The sequence below is a fragment of the Plectropomus leopardus genome, chromosome 13 (assembly GCF_008729295.1).
Source record: "Plectropomus leopardus isolate mb chromosome 13, YSFRI_Pleo_2.0, whole genome shotgun sequence".
Lineage (NCBI taxonomy): Eukaryota > Metazoa > Chordata > Actinopteri > Perciformes > Serranidae > Plectropomus > Plectropomus leopardus.
The window spans coordinates 25,772,232-25,791,635 of record NC_056475.1 but is presented as its reverse complement, the minus strand read 5'-3'; the positions used below and the strand labels follow the sequence as shown (position 1 = coordinate 25,791,635).

General features: G+C 38.2%; 1 protein-coding gene across 1 annotated transcript; it reads left to right on the top strand.

Annotated features, from left to right (window-relative positions):
* Positions 1–1,647: 1,647 nt before the first annotated feature.
* gab3 (GRB2 associated binding protein 3) lies at positions 1,648–17,974 on the top strand. Its single transcript, XM_042499294.1, has 10 exons — positions 1,648–1,771; positions 6,339–6,639; positions 9,625–9,775; positions 10,662–11,122; positions 11,313–11,359; positions 13,109–13,358; positions 13,709–13,799; positions 14,064–14,148; positions 15,485–15,604; positions 16,950–17,974. Exons 1-10 carry the CDS (start codon positions 1,700–1,702, stop codon positions 17,067–17,069), a joined length of 1,698 nt encoding a protein of 565 aa, XP_042355228.1. The 5' UTR covers positions 1,648–1,699; the 3' UTR covers positions 17,070–17,974.
* Positions 17,975–19,404: the final 1,430 nt, after the last annotated feature.

Sequence of the window (19,404 nt, the reverse complement as noted above, 5' to 3'; positions counted from 1 at the left end):
TCTATTTGCATGGTCATTTATCAACGAGGCTTGTGTGTTGTAGGAGCCGCTTGTGACTAAGAAGTTATAAAATAGCATAAATGTTTAGAGATCATGGAATGCATAAAGCTATTCACAGCAAAAAATGGTAAACAGCTTCCAATATCTTTAATGTAAGTTTGCAACCTTCCTTACTATGTTTCAAAAAAAACTGAAGTGGGAATCTACACTATGTAAATACACTATAGATATACAACTATAGTTGCCAGCATCCTACTGTTATTTTGCAATGTCATACCGTATTTACTTCAATATTTACTTCAACAGTGGATAACCATTACATTTATTAGAGTATTCTACAGTAGAATGTGAGGTTTACAGTGTCATACTGCAGCTAACATGCATGGGGTTTCTGTCCCTCCATAAGGCCTACTTCTGGTCAAATTAAACATAATGCATAAGGCTGTAAAATCATACAGCAGCTTATAGTAAGTGGTTTTTTGGCTCCAAAAGCATTAAGATTTACAGTGTTTTACTGCATTTTGGAGTAACAGTACATGTATATGTTACAGTGAGGATCAGCTTACCCTTTGAAAATTGGATTGATTTCTTAAAATTAAAGATAAAAACATGGGGAGAAGGTATTGTGCAACTTAAAACATAAAAAATAAGCAGCAAGTTTGTAAAAACTTAAATTACCCGAAAATAGGCAAAAATAACAAACAAGAAAATGACCCAAAAATGTACAGAAAAAAAAAAAAATATATATATACACACACACATATATATATATAAAGGTGACAAGAAATGACCTGAAAATTTGTTTTAAAAAGGAAGGAGAATTATTAGAGCATTAAAAAACGAGTGGAAAACTGTCCAGAAAACTATATTTATATAGGCTTGAAATGCTCTAATAATTCTCCTCCCTTTTTAAAACAAATTATCAAGTCATTTCTTGTCACCTTTCACTAATTCCTTGCAGTTTGTGGGACATTTCTTGCCAACTTGCCTTTTTCCCCATGTTTTTAAAAGACCAATTTGCTCAGTTTTAAAGGGTTAAATAGTGTGTGAAAGGACTCATTAGCTTTTGAAAAGGAATGAGCAACAAAATAAACAAACATATAGTGACGCTATACTACTATCATTACATCTGCGCCAAGACCTCCCTGAGAGTTCACAGGAAAATGAGCCTTATCAGCTTATCTTTAAGAGTCAAAGAGGTGCAGCATGTCAGTGTGTGAACCCTCTTCAAACCACTTCTGGTTTTTGTAGAGCTCACAAACCGCATTGCACAAACAAACAAACAAACACATGAACACTATTACAAAAGCAAAAACGAAATCAGCAACATGTCTCTTTAACATGAACCAAAAGATAACATCTTTTTCACAGCATGGGTGACTCAGCTCCCGCACGCTCCAGGAATCAGTAAAACTTGTCAAGCCTCACTATAAGTAATATTTGAGCTAACGGCTCTGTCCACTTGCCCCCGAGCACATGAGAAAATAAACACATTATTCTCACCCTCCCTCCCCTACTCTCTCTCTCTCTCTCTCTCTCTCTCTCTGTCAGTGTGATCAATTTTTTCGACTTCCTCCTTTTGGAGTGGCTGGGCTGAATACCAGAGCACAGGATATGCTTCGCAGTGCTCTCAGTTTTACAGCAGCAGCAGCAACAGCAGCAGCAGCCGTGAGGACGGACGACACACTCTGCAGTCAAGATGAGTGCTGGGGATGTGGTTTGCGACGGCTGGCTCATTAAATCTCCTCCAGAGAAGAAACTAAAGAGATTTGTGAGTAGGAGTACACACCGGACACTTGTTTATGTCCTCTGCCAGCAGTAGGAATGCCAGGTTGTGCTGCTGAGCCTTGTGTTTGTGTGTGTTTGTGTGTGTAACGGTGTGGAATGATGATTTAGAAACAGTGGGGTTTGTATGCCTACATAAAAATGTGCTGTAATTCCTTTATATGATCTTCCTCAATTCTATAATAATGCTTCACTCTGGTGTTTCTGGCTTGGGGATGCACCTCATAGTTACATGAGCGATTGTTTATGACAATAACAACATGTCACAAACTGCAGATGTACTTCCTAAAGCTAGTATATGTAAGTGCTTACAGGGACAGGACTGTTGGGAGTCATGTGATAACGCTGGGCTGTCCACTCACTCCTCTCTGTGAATATGTGTTTGTGTGATGAGCGCGTGCATTGTGAAACATGGGAAGTAAAGCGAGGGGCAGTCAGACAAGTGACAAGCAGAAATAGTCCAGCTTTATGATGGCTGCATGCACTTCCTCTGTACGAATGCAGGAGGGCCATTTGTCAGTGCTAGTGCAGGGGACGGGTGGGTGGAGGTGAGCATCGAGGGGGTTCAGAGCGGGAAATAGAAACTTGTTTCAGCACGCTATGCAAATCCTGTTGCTGCCAGAGAACAAACATGTTTATCAGACCATCGTTAAGGGCCACTATCTGACTCAGTATTCAAATGTCAAGCACATGCTGTGATGGAAATTTAAATGATCGTGGTCAAATTTGTCTCGCTCTGCGGTGTTCTCACATGAAATGAAAATCTCAAGCATTAACGCATAAAGAACACAGTGTTGGAAGTGGTGGTGGTGTTCACAAAGGTGTTTGTTGCTGACTTGGGCTGCAGCTTCTTGGTTTGCTACCTTGTATAGAAACAGAAGTATCAACACACTTCTGTTCTCATTTTCTGTCAACACTACATTTCCACTTTTTGTCACGATCAACGTGTATTTAACGGTCGTCAGCTGTGTCCAGTCCACCACAGCGTGCACTGAAGCTGACCTGTTTCTCACAAGGGCTTGAACTTCTCATATTGAGTCCATCTACTTTATTGTCATATTTCTTGATTGCTTACTTTGAGGACATGGACATCTGTTTTGTAATTGTCTCTCTTGTTTGTCTGGCTTTAGTTTGGTATGACTTTTTGGCTCTTTTTTGTCATGTTACTTATGCGTGAACCTCCTCTCACTACTGCTTTGCCTTGCTTGTCAAAGCACTTTGTAAACTCTGTTTTTAAAGGTGCTATATAAATAAAGATATTATATTATTATTATTTATTTTCATAATTTGTAACCTGAAACTGGGTTAATTTCTGTCAAAAACATCAGAAGAAGGCACTGAACTATGAAAATTAGCAAGAAATTAGTAAAAAAAAAAAAAAGTATGAGAAAATTATATTAAAAAAACATAAATATACAAAACAACAGAGAAATGACCTGGAAAAGGTGCACAAAAATATCATTTTGTGACATAATTTTAAACAAGTTGTTATGGTAGTTATAAATGTAGTTTTTCCCAATGCATTTTTTCCCTAGCTTCTTTGAAATCATTTTCTAGATCTAGTTGTTTCTTGCAAATTGAGGAACATTTCTTACCAAGTTGCTCATTGCCTTTTATCCTATGGTTTGAAAGAAATAATTTTGCTCAAAAGTTTGAATTCTTGTGAAAGGCATCTGGAAGCAGCGCGAGAAAAAAATGATGTTGCTCAAGGTTTCAATGAGTTAATATATAAAAGCATCATTGTTTTTGCAGAATTTCTTTAAAAAGACTAATTTCCACTCCTTAAAGTCACACAGGACAAAGCCCACTTGCCAGAAGAAAATGTTTGCATTTTACATTTCTGCAAACTATTAATATGTTACATTTGCACGTTTCTTATGTTTCACCTCAACCTTTCTAAATACATGTAGTATATAAGCTGACTTTTGTCACTGTGGTTTGGTGTCACCCAGGCACTGAAGCTGGGTGATTTTAGCAGCACATCGTGGTGTATCCCAGCAGCGTTTTTTGCACCCAAGCTTGGGGTGTCTTTACCGACATGTCCCTGCTTTTCCAGCTGGTTTTGTGCCACCAAACGTGAGTCTTTAAAGCCAAAACATATTATTTTCCTTTCTATAACCAAGTGGTTTCTGTGCTCAAACCTAACCATACTTTCACCGCAGCACTGTTGAGACATGTTAAGTTTGGAAGTATTGCTACCAAATAATGCACAAATGAAACCTGTCCATGGTTTGCAGAAACTCACAATGCGAACAGTTTTTCTTGCGATTGGGTTGCAGGAAAAGGAACTATTGTAAAAGCAACTATTGTACCTCTTAGAAACTAATTAGATGTTGTATATAGACATGTATTATCTCATACTATGCATTGCTTCCATCATTTTAAGGATTTTGAGAATACTGACAACATTTAAACATGTACACGCATTACTCCTTTCCAGTAAAAAGACCTGGACACATCAGTGTTGAAATCATAGGTACAATTAATAAAATCAATCGCGGCTGAATTCCATTTAGCTGCCTCACTCTCGGGGTCATGTTAATTGGTCACTCTGGCTCACTGTTACACTTGGTGGATGTCCATTACAGATTTGCACAAAACTTAAGTAATATTACAGAAATGTCTATAAAACACAATTGCAAGATGACTGTGTTTCCATTGAACGATGCTGCAACTTCTCCTCTCATGATAACATTCCAAGAAGCATTGCAATGGATGTTCAAAACATTAGCAGCTTTATTTCTATTGCAGCCACCGCGCTAGCCGTTATTATTTCCAATCAAAGGCGACGTAGGCGTGTTATGCAAGTGATAATGGAAAAAGCCAGCCCCTTATACGTGGGATCCCACGTATGAGGGATTTCTGGGAGGGGATAGTCCACAATTTTAGGAATTGTAGATTCAAAGCTTCCAGATGATTGGGAAAGTTTTAAACCCTAATTAAATTAATGAGATTTCTTTCAAAAAATAAGCAAAAAAAAAAAACATGGGGAAAAAGGCAATGAGCAACTTGGCAAGAAATGTCCTGCAAATTGCAAGAAATGAATAGATTTACAGAGCCTTTGCCATTGCTGCCCTAACTGTCTGGACCTCCCTCCCTCCATACATCCACAACTCACACTCACTCCCCTCTTAAACTCAGAACCCATCTGTTCAAAAAAGCCTACAATACCTGTCTCCCACTGCCTCCCCAAACCTGAACTGTCATATCTTCTGAATTTTGCTTTTGTACTTTGTTCTTGTGTTTGTATCTGTTCATGTAAGCATTTTTCAGTATTTTGTGTTCTCTATTTTGCATCTGTAAAGTATCTTTGAGTACCGCGCTATATAAGTCCGATCTATTATTATTATTATTATTATTTTTATAATTATTAGTATTATTACAATTTTATTATTATTTTGTTATTATTATTATGATTATTATTTATTATTATTAATATTAATTTGATTTTTTTAAAAACTTGGGAAAAATTCCAGAAAACTATTCCTAATTATCATTATAATATATTTAAAATCATTTAACAAAGTAATTATAATTTTATGCAACTTTTTCAGATCTTTTCCCTGTTCTTGTCTTGTTTTGCTTATTTCTGAGTCATTTCTTCATAAGTTGCTCTTTGCATTCCTCATTTTTAAAGAAATCTAGCTGACTGCGCTCAGGTTTCAAAGGGTAAATAAAAAACAGTGAACTCACTTGCTTTCTATTTCTCTGAAAGATCAAGGAGGCAAAAAAGCACATACCCCCTTCTACCATCATCAGCACCTATAAGACCTTTTTTTTAAAAAAAAAAACAAAAAACTTTCCATACTCAATACCCATCTGTCTAGTTACGGTTTCCTCGCAAAGTATTTTTGGCAGTACGCATTGCGTGTCTAACCATTTGGTATAAACACACATTGGTTACCAACTGACTTGTGCAGCAGCGGATATCCACGTGCAGGAAAAAAAAGTTCACACCTCACAACCATAAGGCGAGGCTCCACCTTGACAATGCACATATAAGCCACAAAACCAAGTATGAAAATGAAAACTCATTTCTATGCCTTGAAGCATTTCTATGATCATCAGTGCAGTTTCTAAATATGAAATATGACACCCACACAACTGGGATGACAACTGGCACCCTGTGAGGGCTCAGGCATGAAGTACATCTCTGGAGCTATTTATACAAGTTACAGTTTCAGAATGAAGTTTTCAGTAAATCCTCAGTCCAAAGCAGTCACCGTGTACTGTATAAATACCTCTTTCATTGTGTTCGACATTTTCTGCTAAATACAGTGAACTTCCTCTTCTCTGCACTTCTGGGAAACTTGAGTTGAGGTTCCGCTTAGTGACCATATCAAAAGCAAAAAAAAGGAGCTAAAGTTGCTAAGTTAGCTGTTGTGAGCAGGAGCTGTGATCTAATTCCCATGACTGGTCATGACTAATAAAATGGTGGTGATAGGGAAAAGGGAGACGTGTTAAAATGATGCGTGAATAACATTACTGAGTAATGATGAAGTTAAAGTTTGAAATAACTCCCTGATTAACCGTTTGCTGTCTTTCTCACGCAGGCGTGGAGGAAACGCTGGTTTGTGCTTCGAAGAGGTCGCATGAGCGGCAACCCTGATGTACTGGAGTACTACCAGAGTAAGAACTCCAAAAAGCCAATCCGCACCATCGACCTGAAAGAGTGTGAGGTCGAGATGCTCAATGGGCAGCTCAGGATAAAGCGAGACTTCCATGGGAAACACCTCTTTGTGGTAAAGACGTCATTTCGTGTTTTTTACCTGGTGGCCAAAACGGAGGAGGAGATGAACTGCTGGATCAGTAGCATCAGTCAGATTTGCCAGTTTGGGAACCTGGAGGATGCAGGTAAATACTCACTATTCAGTCTGAGATGCAGTTGTGTTAAAGATGCACTTGGCAAGATTTGTTAAAAAACTTTTCTCATTCAAAAAAAATAAATAAAGAAAGAAGTTAACCCAGTCACTAGTTGCATGTCTACAGAAGGTACATGTAATAGAAAAAATAATATGGTTAAAAGAAAATGGACAGTGAAGAAAAAAATGATGGTGAAAAAATAATAGATGGTGGGGAAAAATGATAGTGGAAAAAAAATAGATGGTGAAAAAAATAGATGGTGGGAAAAAATGTTTCAGTAGATTAATATGGTGTTCCAGAAGATATTGGTGTCACTCGACCCCAAACAGGAAGTGGTGGACTGAAAATCTTTAGAATGAGGTCAAGAAAAGAAAAAATTGTTTATTCTGTGCTGTGTGGTTCACACAGAGTTCGAACATATAAATGCAGTTCTCTAACAACTTACTTAATTTTTCAGCATAAAAGTTAAAAGAATTTTCAATTGTTATATATGTAGAGCAGCACATAGTCACGTGCAAGCCTCATCCAGAGTCTGATAGACAGTCTGAAGAGGATACTGCCATATCAGCAGAGCAATAATGAAATACACAGTGGTTTATGAGCAAGGTAGTTTTTCTTTTTTCTTGAAACATTATAACTTTATTCTAATCAGATTACCATTTAATATATTTAAATAAATTAAATTCTGAACGTGCTAAAAATTTTGAACATGAGCAGAAATCTTGCGGAAACACACTATTCAAGTCCAGGGGTTAATACATTCATTAAAATGAATTAATTTATTATTTATGTGAATAGGTGCCACATGTACATTAAAAGAGGTTACTTCCCCAAACAAAAGAGGCAAAGAAGGATGGAAAAGTAAACTACATGTGTGTTGAATCAGCAGGGATGACATTAAATAAGAAGCTGATATACAGGTGAATAAATATTTGAAAGAGATACAGAATGCCTGAGAGCCTTATTGCATTATATTCTATTGTGGCCTGTTTTTATATTTTTAATTATGGCTTATCACCTGATTTCTGTGATTTACTTTAGTTAAGATGCATGAAGACATTTACATTATACATTTGTGCATAAAAATCCCCAGAATGCAGGAAATAAAGCGTTTCATGTTCAAAATGTCCTGGGGGTGGAAGCCCAGACCCCCCGCATAACATGCGTCCCTGCCAATATTAAAATGAAATCTAGACCCTTGACTTTGTAAATACTACAGTACTTAATTTCAAATTTTAGTGATTACAGATTTCAAAGATATCACTTTCAGGCAGCATTTCTGAAATGATGTGCAAAACAAGTGCTTCCATGGTGTCCTAGGTTTAAGTATTTTGCATTATTTTCTACAAAATGGTTTGGTGTTGAGCATTTTTATCAACAAATAAAAACACTTGGGGAGGCCTCTCGCTCACCAGGTAGAGTGTGTGCCCCATTCCCCCTCTCTCTCCCACATTCCCTGTCATTCTACAGCTGTCCTATCAATGAAGAGAATCCCTCCCCCAAAAAACAACAATAAAAACCCATATTAAAACACTTGAAGGAAAATGTTACTGGGAAATCAGATTGGATGAGTTTATTTGCTGCTTATCTGAATGATCAATGCCTGTGGTTGCAGTAAAAGACTTAAAAAAAAACATTAGATCAGCTGAAAATCGAAAACTTAAAAAACAGCTTTAACAAAGTTTGTTTTGATGCAGAGCGGCGATGTCTCTGCTAAGTTTCAAAATAAGTGAGCTCCTAAACCCACACACAAACTCTCGTCATCACACCGTGGTTAGAATCACTTGATAAAAAAAATATCTGATCTTCTTTCTGCAGCAGCAACAACAACATTTTGCATTATTTTTTATTATTTACATTAGAAAGAAAGAAATATTTGAAGTGCAGTTTTTCAAACATTGCTTCTGGAATGTAAATGAATGTAGATGTGGGCTATAGAGGAATGGTTTAAGGATTGGAAGACAAAATGTGACCGCGTATTTTATCAAAGCTCAGACTGTTGTCTGTGTAGACGAGATATTTCCAACAGTTCAACATGTTGCAGCCGTATTAGAGGAGATAACAGCAGATCAGCAGGGAGCCCGGGAGCTGAGGTCATCTTCCAATTAACAGATAAATAATGAGATTTTTATATGACTTCCTTGAACGTGCTCTGGGGTTGCACAGAATGCATTATCATCTCTTGTGGGTTCATTTTTTTTTTTTTATATATCTGATGGCGCTCACTTTAATTTTCATGTTTACACTTGTTTGGTCAGGAATTCTCTAAAATATGTTATCAGGGTGATGCTGTTTGATGTTTGCTTTACTGTTGCTTCCAATGCATGCATAGTTAATGTGATATTTTGTAAGGAGACTTAAAAATGTGTCTGTTGGAACACTATCATCTGTGTGAAGGAGATAGAGCAATGTTGCTGATGTGCTGCCCTGCATGTTCTAGTAAATCCCGTATGCTCTCGGAAAAACACACATAAGTAGCTGATTGTGGCGGAAAAATGGCTGCCACACGCTAAACATTGTTGCAGATTGTAAAGGAATATAAAAGGTTCTTCGGTACCCACAGGAGAATGCAAACATCTATTAAGGGTAACAAATTTTTCACGAGAACATGCAAAGACTTTTGGATATTTTTTCCCCCCACATGGTTCTGCACAAAGAGCCTTGACTCAGCGGCCTTGAGTGAAATGGAATGAAACAAATTTCTGAGTGAGAGCCAGCCTTTCTAAAAGATTGGAGGATATATAAACAGAAGAGAGAACAGGGCTCACGTGTCTACTTTCAAGGTGCTTGCAAAAATATTCCTCTCATAAGTTCACCTGCTCCATTTACAGTATATTTGGGCACAGGGTGGGAGAATCTGCAGAGAATCTGTGTTTGTTCACTTTAGCGAGCCCTTTCTGTCAGGAGATGGCAGTTTTCTTATCACTCCATAGTGGTTGTAACAATGCGTCCTGCACCTCTGCTTGTTCTCAACAGAGAGCTCAGAAGAAGGCTTTCCTCACACGCCGACCTCCCTTCATCTGTCACCTGACGGCGCTGACCGAGTGTCGCTATCAAGCCTACCAGACTCCAGTCACCCACTGGACTACCTATTCCTCTCACAGTGTGAGACGGGGAGTGTGTGTAGGTATGTGCAATCTGTCAGACCTTTGACACAAGACAAAACGACAGCAGCGGTTCATATTTAACTGTTTGAAACCTGGACAGCTTTCTTGTGCTGCATTCAAACGCCTTTCACAAGTTATTTGAACATTTGAAAAGTGAGTATATTGGCTGGATTTCTTTTAGAAAACATGAAAAAAAGGCAATGGCCGACAATTGCGTGAAATTTTACCTAAAAATAAAAAAAAATAATAAAAACAGGAGGATTTAAAAAAAAAATAATCCAAAAATTAGGAGAGAATGTCCAGAAAACTATATTTACAATTATTTTATATTTAAAATTATGTTAGAAAAAATAAAAATAATAAAATATATTTAAAATACTTTTTTTTTTTTAAAACAGTACTTCTTTAGGTAATTTTTTTGTTTGCTTGTGTTAGTTTGCTTTTGACATCAGTTTTCTTGTGCTGCATTTCGACGCCTTTCACAAGCTGTTTGGTCCTTTGAAAACTGAGCAACTTGGTTTGATTTTTTTTTTATAAACATGGGGGGAAAAGGCAATGACCAACATGGAAAGCAATGTCCCACAGACTACAAGAATATTTTTTTTTTTAAAGATTATTTTTTGGGGCTTTTATTGCCTTTAGTGGACAGGACAGTTTAAGCGTGAAAGGGAGAGAGAGGAGGCGACATGCATTAAAGGCTTAAGGCCGGAATTGAACCTGCTGCCGTTGCAGCGAGGATACAACCCCTTTTTTGTGCTTATTTTCAGGTCATTTTCTTATAACTTTTTTTCTTTTTCTAATGATTTGCTCATTTTTGCTATTTTTGTGCCATGTCTTGCTAGTTGCCTTCCTTCTCCTGCTGATTTTCACAAACACAATGTTTTCATTTTTCCCACATATATGTAGGAATGAGAGCTTCTCAAACTCTGAGATCTCTCTGGAGCAGAAGTCATCAGATGATGCCGTCAAGGACATTGTCCCATCACCACTTTACACCGACTCCTCTTCATCCTCCATCTCTCATGCCAGCCACAGTCCATCTGTTTTCCTCCACGGAAGGTTGACTAACCCTCCTTTCAGCGCTCCATGCACCTCTATGGCTTTACCGTCATCATCCTCCTCTCCGCTGCGTCACTGCGCCACAAGTGTCTTCCGGTTTGACAAGCCTTATTCCTCTGCATCGTTTGAGGCAACGAGTGACAGACAAACGCCTCCTCCGCTGCCACCCAAGTCTAATCACCTGTCAGAGCCGCAGAGTGATGAAGGAGCTCACAGGCCGATGGCAACCAGCGCACAACATTTCTCAAACCACGCCGCATTATTTCACCGCAGGACCTCTTTGTCAAGCCTGGACCATTTCAGAATAGGTATGTCCTTTATAGGAAAGCAGCCTCACCGTATGCATGACACAAAAACTGAGAAAACTTGGCCCAACAATTTAATCATAATCCTGGCGCTTTTATGGTCTGGTAGCATATGGCTTTATGCTGACAATACCTGATTGTAAGGGTTGAGAACATAAACTAATGTTATTTTCCAATCATATCTTTTTTTTAGGAGATGCTGACAGATCAATGAGGAACAGGAGGCAGAGTCTGAATCTGGTAAGAAAATCTTAAAAAAACAAACATTTCAACAAGATTTTGACGAGAAAAAAAAGACTTGTGCTTTAGGAATAGTCTTATATTTTGTGGAATTCACTTATTCTCTTTTTTTTGCTGAGAGTTAGCCTAGATTAGAAGACTGATACCACTCTCATGTGTGTACCTTAAATTTGGTGCTACTGCCAGGAGACAGTTATCTTATCTTATCTTAGCATAAGGACTGGAAAGAGTATATCTCATTCGTAAAATATACACAGTAACTTCCTGCAGTGTAAGCTGGGGCTAATGCTTCAGTCGGGCATGGAGGGATTACTGAGTGGGCCGACCAAGCCCGCGCCATGAGGCCCAGAGTGTCAGGGGCCCCCTTGACCTCCACCTGAAAAAATATCCCTCAAAAAGACACAAACCAACCTGGCAGAGACTCAGAATAACCACTAATAAACATAAAATGGCAACAAAGAGACACAAACAACTACAAAGACCTGCAAAACAGCTGCAAAGAGACTAAAGCCTTATTCAAAGTGCACAAAAAAACCCACCCGCTAACATCTGGCTGTGGGAATTGCAGCCTGAATAGACTAGATTTACCGGTGTTTGAAACAGCAGCGAACACGTACGCGTGCCAATTTTGGTGTGAAAGGGGTAACAGGGAGGCTCATCGTGACTATGAAAAGGTGCAAAACAATCACAAATAGACTCAAAATGACCCCAGATAGGCTCACATTGAACACAAACATCTATCTAACGTCTTCTATTTCCAGTTTGTCAAATACCAACTCTTTTTCACGCTCCTCGACATGTGATACCAATGCCTAAGGCACTGTTTAGTGTGCCCATGACATGCAACCTTTAGCATCTGTATGTGATGCACAGCTGTCTCCTGGATGCAACACGATGGAGCTTGTGGTTAATGTTGCCTTAACCTATACGCAACTGTTTGACAACAAGTACTTTGTTAGGTTTGAAAAAAATGTGTTTTATGTTAAAATAAGTGTGTAACATGATGCAAATACATCACATAAGTACGTGAAGGTTATGTTCAGTTATGTAACCCCACGTTAAAACAACACTGACTTTTGGTTTAACATACAACACAAACAGCCGTCTCCTGAGTGAAAGTCTCTGTTTGCCTACCGTAATGGTAAATGCTTTTCTAGTCTTATTGACTACTCAAAGCCCTTTCACACTACACTGTCACATTCACCCATTTACACACACATTCACACACTAGTGGCCGAGGCTACCGTACAAGGTGCTACTCAGTAATCATTCACATCCACTCACACTCCGGTGACGCGGCATCGGGAGCAATTCAGGATTCAGTATCTAGCCCAATGATACTTCGACATGTTGCCTGGAGGTACCAGGGATTGAACCTCTGACCTTTCGAATGGAGTTCTACCCGCTTTACCTCTGAGCCACAGTACCTGGAGACTCCAGGAGGTCACTGATTGCGCTTGCTTAAGACATAGAGCATAATGGCACACAACATAACATAGCATCTCATGACTTGTCTTTTTGAACCTTTGATTTTTGTACAGATTAAACATCATGTTAATTAGTGAGCTTTAGAGGTGCTGGTAGGCAGATTTTGTTACTGCTGGACAGAGCCAGGCTAGCATAAGCACACCAAGGGCTGATATGATTTCTCCACAAATGAAACACGTCATCAGGAATCCAGTCCACAGATAATCCAGTCAAATGACAATGTGGTTGACTTGTCTCACTTCATGATACTTTGTCTTTCAGCAGCCTTGTTTACATACCACACACGTTCAGAGCTACCAGGATGAGTCATATGTCCCCATGGCTTCCCCGTCTCCCTCTGCTGCCACCACTGAATGTGATGGCTACATACCCATGAGCCCCAGGACACTCGGTTTCCTAAACACAAACTGCAGCGGTGAGTCCTCCATGACTCTCGGCACACTGGTGTGTCAGCCTGGAGATATTGCACCTCCTCCAATTCACCGGCATCTCAAGCCTCGCTTAAGGAGAGGTGAGAATCATAACAGCCCTGATTGGTTCATGTTATATTTCTTTTTTCTTAATAATGTGTGAAAAACTGAGCTTTTGTTCCTACTTGGCTGATCAACTCTGTATTTTGAGCATGTGGTCTTTGTTATATCTTAAACGGGATTTAAAAATGTAGAAAATGGTTGAAAACATGACAGTATAATAGTCATTTTTTCATGGCTGTGCTTATGAAATGTCAGAGCAGTATTCATGCAGATATCATACACAGATTTTTCCACACAGTGATCTTTACTATGCGTCACTGTTTGAAAATTGGCCTTTCTGTGGCACATAAAAATCAATTCAGTAACTTTGCCCTTTCTTGGTTCACAGCTCGACCTCCACCTCTTGACTTGAGAGGCCTCTCCACAATCACAGAATGTCCCACTCATATTCCTTTGATGAGAGCAATGACTGAATCATGGTGAGCCATAAAAAGCCTCTTTATCCACAGAGTGTTATAGCAGGTTCCAGTCTTAATTTTGGGACATGTGACTGGCATTTTTTTACAATTAGATCTCATTAAAACTCAGATTTAACCTCCAATTTAAATCCCATTTTCAACCTATACGCTGACTCAGCTCAAGGATAATATGCTGCTCTTCTGTTTCTGTTTGTACAGCGCCATAGCTCGCAGAAAATCTGACATATTGTTTCCTATTTTTCTGTTTTTATTGTGTAACTGCAGCTTTTCAGCAAACTGTTTACCTCTTGAAAGAAGGCTTGAGAACGGGGTCAGTCCAAGAGATGAAGATGCAATCTGCACTGCAATGGTAACTATTTACAGAAAACACATTTTAACCTTTGAAATCGGAGCAAATTGGCTGTATTAGTAAAGTTTGTTTAAAAAAATACAATAAAGTTATCTTAAAGAAAGAAAAGAAAGAAAAAAGGACAGGAACAAACAGGGAAATGACCTGGGAAAGTGCTTGAAAAACTATAATACTTTTGTAACATAATTTTAAATATTTAATTATGGTATTTATGAATATTTTTCCTTGGCTTTTTTTCCTTTTTCCTTGTTTTTTTTTTTCTCCCAGGTTGTTTAAAAACAAATCTCTAAATATATGAACTTCGTGCAATTTGTGGAACACTTATTAACAAGTTGTCTTTTCCTGTTCTTTTGAAAGAAATCGAGCTCCTATCAGACGCCATTTATCAGAAATCTAGAGTAGTGACATCAGTTTATCACATGTTTTTTTTCTGTTTGTCTCATTGCACCAAAAAGAGTAAGAGTTTGGGAGTAATGAAAAGTAATGTGATCTGATTATGGATGTTATTTTACTTAGTTCAAGACCTTGACTTTACAGAAAGTAGCTCTGATGATGATGGTGTGTTGCTGATTAAGTCAGCCCACCTTTCCACCTCGCTTTGTCATGCAGCTTGTATCAACATATGAATCATCCACTTTTCACTTATAACAGGCTCAAAAAAATGGTGCTTTCCCCCACAAAATGCAAATTTGTGTGTGATATTGTGATAATATTGCAGATTATGTGCAGATCTATGGCCTAAACACTTAAAAACTGTTTAAATCCACCAAGTGTGTAGAAATCCTTAATTATGGACTTAAATATTGTTAAATATTCTACAGTATGTAGCCAAAACATTTTGGACCTCACACTACATTTTACAGAACGCTAAAAGAACTACATCTGACATTATTCTGAGTGGAGTAATATGCTTGAATCTCCCTGCAGCTAAGAATGCGGGAGTGGAGAGTGACTACATGTTTCTAAAATATTCTGCTCAGAAAACTGAGATCCAGGGTGTGAGCATTTGAAACAGTGTGATGCACAAGGTTGTTCCTGGAAAGGTTGCATATTTAATTGATTTCCCAGAATAAAGTCTGAGGAGAAGCATATTAGTCATGTATTAGTGAGCCGGGCTACAAAACATCCTGACAGGCTGTGTGAGGATGCACTCAGGACAAAAGCAGTTTCCTGTATTTACCTGAACTCAGTCTGACAATGAAGGCCACCTTTATATTTCATCAATGATTTACTGATAATGCAGCGCATATGAAAATAGATTATAGGTATGTCAGCTCTTTTTACCTGAGGACAGTGACAATTCAGCAAGGTACTGATCTATTTCTCTATCTGACAGGAGTCGAGGAATCATTTCTGTCTCACCTTTGATGGAACGGTTCAGCCCTGGGCGAGAAGATCCAACCTGGACTATCTGTCACTGGATTTCAATTCTGCATCCCCCTCTCCTGTGCAGAAGGTATGTTTTGATCACAAAGATGACAGAAATGTACCGACCTGTTATTTACTTAAACAAGAAAAGATAATATCTCCCATCTCTGAGTGCAGATTCAGAGGCTGTTTACGCAGCAACGGTTCCCACGTGAGATGTTAAAGTTATGTTGCGGTTTGGCCTTGTGTTCACACAACAAATTTCCAGGGGCCTGAAAACGCAAACATTGAAACCACAGTGTAATCTTTTCTTCTTTCTGTCGCTGTGTAAACTGGCAATGCACGGTTCTTGTGAAAACAGTGACATCAAAGATGACTTCGCTAATGGTGGCGTTCATCTATGGTGCGTCATTACAAAGTTATGCCGCCAACTACTGGCCTGTCAGGCGTACTACAGCATTTTGGGTTGTTTTTACAGATCCAAATACACCAGGATTGTTTTCACAGTGAACATGGATGTTTTTTTATCACAACTTTTCCGTTTTTACGATGGCCGCTCTCATCTAAATTTATCTGCAGTGAAGTCCCTGTATGAAGTGGCGTCTTTTACAATTTAAATACTTTTCCTTAAAATTACTCAAATACAGATTTATCCTCTTACCTGTAGTGCTGTTTATCAACCTGGATTGTCAAGGTGTGAGTTCCTGAGTGTTGGAGATCCTGGCCATGGAGATGTCTGCCTTCTCACCAGTATGATGGAACTAGATGGCACTGGGCTTGGGGTGCTAATAGTGCTGAAAAAAAAAAAAACCCAAACTTTAAAGTAATGTCTCTTTTCAGAAATCATACACAGATTACTCAAGATAATCCACAGACTTTGTTGTGAGCAGTTTCATGTAGGAACTATTTTCTTCCTGCCAAACTACGTCCACCAGATGTATCACAGTGAAAAAGGCAGCGCACATCTACACATGAATGAGGAACTTGTGCTCATTACAGAGTAAGATGTAAACATTAATGGCATCCTCCTTGACTGAGCTGTAACATTTGCTAGCTTACTGGTGCTATATGAGATAGTAGTAGATGCATGCTTTCTTCTGTGCAGTGATACAGCAGGTTGAGTTCAGTAGAAAGAAAATATTTCCTTCATGAAACTGCTCATAACAAGGTCTGTGGATTATGTTGAGTTACAGGTCATGGTTTCTAGACAGAGGCATTGCTATTGAGTTTTTAAATGGGTTTTTTCTTTGCATGTCTTTTTTTGCAAGAAGGCAGACATCTTTTTCTGTACCTCACACCAAAAAATGTGTATGATCTCAAGCATCGTACATTATGTGCGACATGACAGTTTGTTTGTATAAGTAAAGCAGAATCATGTTCATTTTAGAAACATATCACTCACCGTGTCCTCCTCTCTCCCTCTCCATGTCCAGCAGAAGCCCCTTCTGTCCGACGAGCACAGAGTGGATTATGTGCAGGTGGACGAGAAGAAGACTCAGGCGCTGCAAAACACAAAAATGGAGTGGACAGATGTCCGACAGTCAAAAACATAAATGGAGTATGCGTGCTGAAAAAAAAAAAGAATAATTTGGTTTCAAGTAGACCAGCCATAACACCAGCAAGAAGGACATCATATGAAGAGGACCAAAACCAATTTAAAAGCACTTTGAAAAACAGCACTGATATAAAAGTACAAGTAAGCAGTCAGATGCTTGCTTGTTGAGTGGAAGCACAAAATTGCACTGCAAAACATTCTCTCTCAGTAGATCTACACTGTAAATAATACCAGATTGTGCACTGTATCACAAGTTTTTAACTGTAGCATAACGATTGACCAAATCTTGAAAAGGGCATCATACTGCTTATTGTAAAATCAACATGTGAGACTTGCTGTAAATGTATGTACAGTAAATGTGTAAAGAAGACAAATATTTTAATGATAAAATGTTTTATATATCATTCTTTCCCTCATAATGACTCATCCTGAGCTTTCTCCTTCTCCCTCTGTGACCTTCATATCGAAGATGTTTGTCGCTTGATTTTTGTGATTACTCATCGACATCGTTTTCCTGTTTACTGAGGTTTGAGAATATAAATCTTTGCTGATTTTAAGAGAGCGCTCTTTTTGTGGCTAACCTTATCTTGCTTCTGTAGCTAAATATCACATCCATGACTCAAGATTCAACAGAAGCAAATCATCCTTCTCTGTTGACATGAACAAAGTCAAAAATTAAACGGAAATAATTTTATCTTCCTTGTTAAAGCCGTTTAACAGACACCATTTTCTCCCATTTTCTGTGCATCTTTACATCTTTTTTTCCCATTTTTAATTTATTGTGTTTTGTTTATTTATTTAATTATATGATGTTTTTTGTTTTGTTTTCTGTATGTGCCTCTCCCTGGCATTTCCAAATGTTTGAGCTCTGATAAATAAATAAAGTTTATATTTTAAAAAAAACTTTTGGTGTTTCCTTAATTCACAGATGACACAGCAGTCAGAAACATTTTTTTTTATTCTAAATTCATCCCTATGATTGTTCCCCAATATCATTATCAAATTTATTATAATAATCATCTTTTCTGGGGATTTTGAAGAAAGTAACCAAATTTTCTTATAATATTATAAAGTCTGTAAAGACATGCACAAGCAAAGGTCTTGCCAGAATTTCCTGGTGTGAGAACAGTGACAAAATAGGTTTAAAACTGTTTCTGAATATTCATCACAATAACAACAGATTGTGTTTATTCCTTTTTTTTCTTGAAAGGGGTAATATTCACGAACAATTTTGAATAACACCTCCTTAACCTTATTCATGATTAGGTATTTATGATCAAGCATCCCCTTCTTCCAAGATATTTAATGTACAAACCGATTCCAAATATCCCATTACATAAGAAATAGAGAAACAGGGCATGTATGGCTCTACTATTATTAAGGGATGTGAAAAACAAATTGTCCGATTGAGGAGTCAGCTGGGTTGGTAAAAGATCTGTATCAGGATGCAGGCCTAACTATTCATAAAAGAATTAAGGTGCCTGTTGGAATTGCATTAAAAAAACTATAGCAAATTCATTCAGGGTTACTGGGAAATTGTAGGCAGGACAAGATTTCTCTGTAAGTGAACAGTAAGTGATTTGTTCTCTAACAAAATGTCTCCATTATTCCACATTAGATGTGTCGTGAGAGGTTGTGCTTATATAGGCTAAAGACCAGACTAGAAGGACCTGCTGGGAGTCTTTTTGAGAATGCTTAGCCCTGTTCATTTAAAAGGACTAATACGGTCTTAAAATCCAGAAAACTAAGCCCTCCAGATTCACTGTCATTCATCACAGCACTTTTTTAAAATATCATTTGATAGACTATGATTTTTTCAGAAGTTGAAAGGCAGCTTTGGTATTTTTCAGCCTGGACCCCATTTTGTGTCTACCTGACTAATCAGAACATTAAAAAAAGGTCCAGTATTGAGTGAGACCTCTGCAGCCCGCAGCCACAAAACAGGCAGCAATAACAACTTTAGGCACGTGTGCACCGTGCATCCATTAGAGTGGCTTGTTTTTGCCACTGACAAGTTCACATTGTTTCTCAGAATGTTATGGAAAGAATCATTTTTCTTAAAGAGAAAGATCCTTTTTGTTTAACCAGAAACAGTCCAAAAATCGTCCTAGCCAAACCCATTGTTGATTGTTAATCTTTCCACTTTTCCAACAGTCACCAGTTCTGGTTTGATTAAAACAAACCCTTAATTAATCCTTATATACATGAATGTAACTGGCACAACACAAGCTAGTCTGAGTCTGGTAAGTTTGGTGATTACAATTTTGGGGCTGTTACTGGTTACACAAAATGGCTTATTTGTGTACAGAAGCACTTTCCAGTGGCAGTTAACT

Coding starts and splice junctions, on each gene's coding strand:
- gab3 (XM_042499294.1), top strand. CDS start 1,700: ATGAGTGCTGGGGATGTGGTTTGCGACGGCTGGCTCATTAAATCTCCT. Junction 6,640..9,624: donor TGGGAACCTGGAGGATGCAG/GTAAATACTCAC, acceptor TGTTCTCAACAG/AGAGCTCAGAAGAAGGCTTT. Junction 15,605..16,949: donor CCCCCTCTCCTGTGCAGAAG/GTATGTTTTGAT, acceptor CTCCATGTCCAG/CAGAAGCCCCTTCTGTCCGA.